A 7,815-nucleotide genomic window follows, 5' to 3' on the forward strand; every position below is an offset into this window, starting at 1 on the left:
ACTTGTTGGGGTTCTTTTGGGGGGTGGTGGAGTAAGATGATACTTTCAAGTGTCCCATCCACTCCTCTTGGCAGTCACTACACTAGAATGAATGTTTGCAGGCACTAACATGGCAAGAATCATAGCTGTTTCAAATGAGATTCCACAGACAAGTTTCAATCAAGTTCAAAACCATAAACTACTTAGTTATTATTTGAGAACATACTAGCTGAAATCTGAACTTGCTGACAGTTTCTTGACAGTGAAGGAAAAAAATTCTCTTAAATTGTCTTCCATTCCCCAAACAAACTCACCCAAAGGTTTTTGCAGAGGGAGAAAAACCACAACAGGTAAACAACTGCACAGTGCAAACACCAAAGACAGATCTATGCCTGTACAGATTCTCTGTCCCTTCCTTTTTTTATGAGGGGCTTTGCAGACAGCCTGTTGGAAGAGTCAGTCTTTCTACTTATTCTTTGGACAGATAAACTATGTACACATGTGGAAGCAGGTGGGAACGGAAAGAAGTTCACTCTGAAGAAAACTCCCAAAAAAATGCAATGGATGAAAGTACTTCACCATGAGGCAGAGCCAGCAAAACCCACAAGCATATATTGCCAAAGCTACCAGACCAGTAATCAACAAGACCATTAATCTTACTTGCAATGCATATTCAAAGAAAAAAAAAAAAAAAAACAAAAAAACCCCACCTTTATCAGCATCATGGAGCCCAGTGAACTGGAACCTTTCCTTCCCTCTCCTTCTCACTTGTAGCCAGACTGGCGAGATTAGTGTAAATTTGTTTCCAAATATTTTAGCAATGTCGTAGCCATGGCTGTTCCACTTGCAAAAGAAAGGAGAAAAAAAAAAAAGTGAGAGGCTGAAAAGCAAGATACACAGATCACTTTACTTCTGACCAATATAAATTCTTTAACACAAATGTAATCATTTGCTAGACCCCCATTTGTTAATATGAGGAAACCTTCTGAGACATTATTTTTATTTAAATAAGAAAGTACTCTGGAAACTCTGATAGCTACATGAAAGGCAATCTTCAAATTGTGCAAATTCACCTGAACCACAGGAATTTACTTGTAGATTCAAACACAGTTTTGAATGTACAGACTCTGCACTTATGTTCAAGAGAATTTGAGAAAGGTGAAAATTTATAGGGCACCTATTTCTCTTTTGAGCAGTGTAAGACTGAAACAAGTGAAACGCATCCTCTAAACAAAAGGAAGAAACATTTATTATTCAAGAAAGGATGCTTTGAATAATAGTAAGACTGGATAGCAAAAGAGATCAGTTTGACAGCAGCATAAATTTTTTACTGTTTATTTAGAAAGTCCAAGGTGGTAGCTGCGTGGTATGAGGACACTTAGTAGCCTTCTTGGTCTGACTTTACTGCAACTTCACATGGCTCATCAAGGACAAGAGAATATTATCATCTCTGTTTTACCAACAAGCTAGATGTCCTCCAAGAGATGGACGGGAGAACAAGGTTTTGAGACCACCTGAATCCCAAGCCAGCTATCAAACAATCCTTTGAATATTTGACTGTATTTGACCAGAAGCTCCCATTATTATAAAAATGCTTTTAAAGCAGGGATGCAAGATTGCAGATTTTATTAACTTTATTAATAATTTTATATTAATTTATTCTTAATTTTCATTAAAAGATTCATTTTGTTAACTTACAGGAGTAATATATCCCAGAACATCTCCTGAGAAATGTCTTTCCTTCATCTTCTTGGAACAATAACTTCTGTGTTCCAGTATAATATCCTTTGCCTTTGGATCCACAACTACAAGTCCCCGGTCTTGCACATTTTTATCAGAATGCAGCATCTGAGGGGAGAAGACAGTTTTTAGAACGAGCTTTATGAAGCAGCCACTTTCACCAGCAACAGACTTCAAAAAGAAAAAAAAAAAAAAAAAATCACATCACTAAACTCTGAGCACTCCTTTTAAATGATGCAGAGCAGTTTGATTTAAAACTGAAACAGGAAAGTACTCAGAAATGATTTGTCATCATCACTAAACTTACTTTGCAATGCAAAAAGCATATAAACAAAAAAAAAAATCAAGTGATAATCTTAAAGAACATCATTCACTACAGCTCATGGTGCTCTGCTCTCTAGTCAATGCTTTCTGGCATGTTACCCCAGAAATGATAAAAAAGGGGTTAGGAGCTCTTAACCAATAATTGGAATATGACTTTTAAACTGGATATATTTTAGACTGAGTATGCTGCATTGTGGTTCCTGAAGGCCAAGGTTCTGAACACCTTTCTTCAAGCGAATCTTCAAGAAGATCTGCTTCAACTAAAACAGCACAAATAGTTTTAGCAGACAGAAATAGAGTAAGAAGGCCTAATAAAGTGTGCATGGTGAGTATGCAGAAACCATCTATTGATTCAGTGTAAGGACTTTAAGGATAAGGGCCTGTCTTAACACTTTGTATTGTCCTCACTACCTGCAGACTAGATCTTCTTCCTGGTAGATGTTGAGCAATTCAAACAAGGAGAGATGTATCTGCATAATGAAGATTAACTACACTTATAATTTAAGGAGAGGATTTTGAACGTGCCTACTTTTTTACCTAATGTGCTTAGTAATACCAAGTATATATACTTCATATATGCGCTGGTAAATACACTTCCTCTCCATACACACCCTTTCTCTTGCACTGCTGTGCCCTCTTGTAGTTTTGAAAGAAAACAGGCAGGAAACAAGAACATGCTCAGCAGGTTAAGAGAGACTTCAGCATGTTGGCTCCACTTGCTCAGATTGCTAGAGGGCTCTGAACCACTTCTGCCTGCAAAGAAACTGCTGGTTAGAAGGCTCTTTAGACTCTTCTATGAGGATCTAGCCTTCCCATTGGCAAGGCTAAGAACACCTTCCCTTCCACCAGTAAATGACCTAGCACTCTTGGCTCAAACTACTGCTCCCCTTTCCATCCAGATGGAAGTATGTCTCCTTTACCTATGCAAAAGAGAACAAAAACTTCCTGCTTCTACAGCTTGCCTGGGAGATAAAGCTCCAGAAGTCTACTTCACATTTGTTCAAGGACTGAACCATTTGTGACACTCACAGAAGCTAAAGGAAAGGACAGTTTCAGGTGGTGTTATTTGTGAGCATAAGCTTCAGCGGAAATACACGGCTGCTTTTGACACTGTTTTGACAGAATGAGAGTCCCTGTACCAAAGTTCAATTAGTTTACTGGACATGTTAGATAAGATGAGCGTTTCAATTATTTCTCTTACCTTTTCTTCCAGGTTTTTTGTAGCACCTTTCTTTGCATCTGTTTTTGACAGGGTACCTTCAGCTAGCCAGCAAATCATGGTAAAAGAAAGTGAAGTACAGAGAAGCCTCATGGTGGTTTTCCCCATGTCAAGATTCTCCTGCCCTGAAAACATAAGGATTCAAATCTCTGTAAACAGACAAATATTACAGCTTAATTCAGTTTTCTTGATTAAGAAAAGTCAGGCAATTGTCTTATCTTCTGCCTTCTAGATTCAGACTTATTAAGGCAGTACTGTTTTAACAGTGGTTTTCCTCTGGCAGCAAAATAGAGTATTTTAAGAGACTCCTAGGGTCGAAAATGGGGTTTTGTCCCCTGTTTTAGTATGTGCATCACAGAGAAAATGGGCTGGATACTTGCAGCTTCCCTTTTAAAGAATCCCTAAAGTAGTATAACAGTTTACAGCTGAAATTGAGATAAATTTCTGCTGTGCAGAACAATTGTAGTACCACCTTACCTTTTCTATAGCAAATAGAGATACCATTTATTTCTGCTCCTGCCTAACCCACTCAGCAAGTTACAAATTAATTGAGACAGAAGAATTATAGCCATATGCTTATAGCTACGTGCCTTTATTCTAAAAGGTGAGAACTTTGCTTTCAATTCCTTGCCAAGTCAGTCATACACACAAAATTGGGAAAAAAAAAATAGCAGTCCTTTTGGTCTAGAAAAATTACTTCGACAGTTTGTCCCAGCTCCAGATGGGAAGAATTGAGAATTCACAGAGAACAGTTCTGTTCAGAGCTATTTATCTATCAGACCTTAGTTCTGTCAAAGGAAAGTCTTTACCAAAAAAATTTCAAATACAGACAGAGACCGTTTTTCACCTTCTACCCATTCATGAGTCGCATTGGTTTTCCAGCCTACTTGCCAGAAGTGGATAAGAAGAAAACAGAGAAAAAAATATTTAGCCTTAGGGGAACCAGGGTGAGAGTAGATAAAATACTAGAATGAAAAAAAGCAACCTGTTACTAATTCTGGAGGTCCGAATTATCAAACTGGGGGACTTGCTTTCATATATAATAAACTAGTGGCTCTACATAAGTATTAGGCTGCTTCTTATAATCATGAGATCTTAATGGAGGAAAAAAAAAAGGCTACCTTTCCCATAATTTTCTGAAGTTTTGTCAAACTTAAAAAAGTCTTGTGCTTCCTATATTACTCTGAAGAATTAACATTTATGTGACTCATTTTAAGGAATTACAAGCTCATTTCTTCAAGTCATATTTACAAGACTTGTTGTTCAGTTGGCACTAGTAACAAGTGCTGCTCAAAGTATTTTCCTTCTGTAGAAAACATCAGGTGAGGGATCCCATAAGAGCAGTCTGAGCACTCTAAGGGAGTACTGTGGCAGTAAGAACCTTAAAGGTTAAATGCAAGCATACTCAATGAAACAGCAGCTATTTGAGGCCAACAGTGGCAATGCAGAGATGAGATCAACAACCCAATAAACTTAATAATATTTGGATGTGGCTGGCTGTGAGGTTTTAAAAAGCAGAGATATTTATTGCAGGAGTTACGAATTCTGCAGGAAAATAGAGAGGAGTACATGACTGGGGAACAAAGCAGAAGGACGATGGCAGCAGAAGTGCTTGAAAAAAAACAATGCTACTAGCACCAAAGAACACATGGCATCAAAAACCTCACGTACAAAATGATTTGAAGGCTTCAGTCAAGTCTTATAAAGACTGCAAAAGAAAAGCAGAAAGCCACCTAATACTTAATAGACCCAGAGGGCGGGATAAAAGCTAAATTGCATATCATTTGAAATTCGCTGTTATTAATAGTTAAGGAGTTACGCTTCTACTTTGACTTCAAGGTCACTGGTAACCCCCTTGTTTTCCACATCCTAAAAAATTAGACAAAGCAGGTTGCTCTTGATAGCATCTACTTTGTTCTGTCTAGCTTGGCAGGATCTATGAACTACTGCAGAGAGGAGCAATTGAGAACCTGAATAGTCAATACAAGTCTTAACTATTTGGACAGGATATCAATTCTTCCAGAAGCTGGTATATATTGATTTGGAGGTGTTTTATTTCACTTTCAGAAACAATTAGCAACAGCATCCACTACCCTGAAGAGAAGTTTACATTTAATAGCTGAAGCACAGAATTTTAAAAACACATCACTGAACTCCAATTAGACATCAAAATGCGCTCATTTCCTTGACATGATCATATACATCTGCAATTATTAAGTCACATCCACTCCTAGATCTATTTGCCTGTGGCAAAATGGTTTCTGCCAGTAACAGTCCAGTATTGACTCTTGATTGAAACCTTATTTTAATAATTTGCTCTTTAACAATATTGGTTTAGTGAAAATTAAGTAGACAGCATTGCTCTACTACATGAAGATGAATTAGTCAAACTTTAAATGCTCTTTATGGAAACTATAAGCATGAATTTTGCAAGCCTTACAAAACCAGATCCCCATTTTTCTTTTGCATTCCTTCATAATTTTTTAATTCTCCTCAAACTAATTAAACTGAGTAGAACTGTATGAGCTTGGCACTCTTATGTCCTGTATCACTGCAGAACACAAGAAAACAGAAGACTGACTCTGTTTGTACCCTTGTTCAACTGATATTGTGGACAATTTAAGGTTTAAAACATCTTTTGACAAACTGCTCTGAAACTCAGGTTTCTCACTAAGCCAGGTCACAAATGCTATTTAACCTGAGTTTCCATATGAGGTTAACATAGTTTTAGCCATCTGTTTTAAATGCGTCTTTATTTTTAAAAGAGAGAAAAGCTGGCATAGATTTAGGCTGCCCAAAAGAAGCAACCAAAGAAACTAAATAATCTTAAGAGGCTGACACAGTAACTATTTGGAAATCACGAGTTAATGTTTATTTCTAAAGAAGAAACTAGACTCTTAACTACTGCTGCAGAAGGAGTCTGCATCACTTAGTAAAGGAAGCTCAGGAAGCATACTGTTAAATCAACAAAAGCTAGATTCAGGAGTGAAAAGACGGAAAATAAACGCGGGTTTAACTTGCATAAACATTACTCCCTTTCCTCTTGTAAGGTGCTCTACTTTGACAGTAAGAATTACCTCCCATGTTTGCCTGACTCTCTAGCTACCAAAGCTTTCCCCGCAGACCTCAGAGCCCGCCTGCAGGCCTGCCGAGCCCGCAGGCTCCCCTCACAGCAAGCCCCCGCCGCGGCCTGCCCCGAGCTACTACCCTGTGGGGCCACCCAGGCCACCCTCAACTGCCGTGTCACCACCCCGCCGACCCCGGCGCAGGCCGAGAGCCACCGCGCCACTGCACCGCCGCAGCACAGCCTTACCGCCCGCCTTCTTCCCTCCCTCCCGACAACCCTCAGCCCCCGCCACCCCACAGCGCCAGCCCGCTGCCACCACCTACCGCCCGCCGCCGCTTCGGAAGTAGAGGCGGGCGGCACCGCCCCGCCGGCTGACGGGGCAGTGCTGAGGCGGGGACGCGGACGCCGTGTGCCGGTTGCAAGCTGGTTGCGCAAGATGGCGGCGAGGCGGTGGGTGGCGGTCCCCGGCTGCAGGACGTGGCCCGCTCTGGGTGCCGGTTTGCCGGTGCGGGAGGCGCTACCTGGCCCCGCCGAGCCCCAGGTGAAGAGACGCAGGCTGGGCTGTCCCTGAGCGCGGGGTTGTGTCGGGGCTTATCAATACTTGAAGAAAGCAAATGGTAGTCACGGTCTAACTGTCAGTTCCCTTGGAGAGCCTCCTGGTTGATCCCAAGCTGTAGCGAACAGTGTAGGTACGTGGGGAGACAGGGCTAAAACACACGCACTGGGCCTGGAGGCAAAATAACAGTTACAGACAAAACTGCAGAGAGTCAGCAAGCTGTATTGCTAACCCCAGGTGTGCAGAAAGGAGGAGTCCTATCTCGGATGGCCGCTAACAGGTTTTAAAATAAAAGTTTATGTTTTAAATGGAGGGTTTTATTATTTTCTGTTTTGGCCTTTTACAGATTGTGTTTTTACGTACAACATGGCTGTGCTACTACTATTTTTGCTGAAGCAGAAGTTTTGATGTAACCCTGTTATTTCATGGGCTGGTTGCAGGGATTAAATACCATAGCAAAAGACTCGATTAAAAACGCACGTGTTACGTTGTGAGGTAGCATATCCTGGCAATGGGCTTCCCAACAGAAGCCTTTCTGTGACCTGCTTTCTCCGTTGGTTACAACTTGGTGCGACACCCCAGAAGCTAAACTGGATGACTACCTTATTTTCTCCTGATCTGTCTTCCTCTTTCATTCCCTCTTGTGTAATGAAGATCTTCATGAACATTCTTTAGCACTGAAAAGAAAAATAGAAATGTTTTTCCTCTGAACCAAAGTCTTGACAGTGAACTGGATGTATGGTCTCTCTGGCAAGTGCTAGCTAGCTACATGTACACTTTCTCTGTGCACTAAATCATCCAGATTTAAATTCTAGCAAGGAATTCAGAAAGGAAAATGGTACTGACTACCACATTTGGACCCACACACTTACAGACTAAAGAGCAGGAAAAGGGAATCTCTCATCCCACATTTTTAGTGTCCCCAAAATA

The 7,815-nt window shown here is 40.6% G+C and overlaps 1 protein-coding gene across 8 annotated transcripts in view; it reads right to left on the minus strand.

Annotated features, from left to right (window-relative positions):
* The window catches only part of CHID1 (chitinase domain containing 1), a 137,890-nt gene extending 130,894 nt beyond the window's left edge, over positions 1 to 6,996 (minus strand). For 3 of the 8 annotated variants that reach the window (XM_074585620.1, XM_074585619.1, XM_074585618.1), the window contains exons 1-3: positions 3,245 to 5,866; positions 1,678 to 1,827; positions 690 to 822 (exon numbers count right to left, since the gene is read on the minus strand). In XM_074585620.1, coding sequence (XP_074441721.1) covers positions 690 to 822; positions 1,678 to 1,827; positions 3,245 to 3,397 — 436 coding nt within the window. In that variant the 5' untranslated portion in view covers positions 3,398 to 5,866. Of the gene's footprint in view, positions 1 to 689; positions 823 to 1,677; positions 1,828 to 3,244; positions 5,867 to 6,469; positions 6,611 to 6,652 lie in introns of those variants that run through there. The other 5 variants (XM_074585626.1, XM_074585621.1, XM_074585623.1 and 2 more) reach the window with 5 other exon arrangements.
* Positions 6,997 to 7,815: the final 819 nt, after the last annotated feature.

The sequence above is a fragment of the Larus michahellis genome, chromosome 4, assembly GCF_964199755.1.
Source record: "Larus michahellis chromosome 4, bLarMic1.1, whole genome shotgun sequence".
Taxonomy (NCBI): domain Eukaryota; kingdom Metazoa; phylum Chordata; class Aves; order Charadriiformes; family Laridae; genus Larus; species Larus michahellis.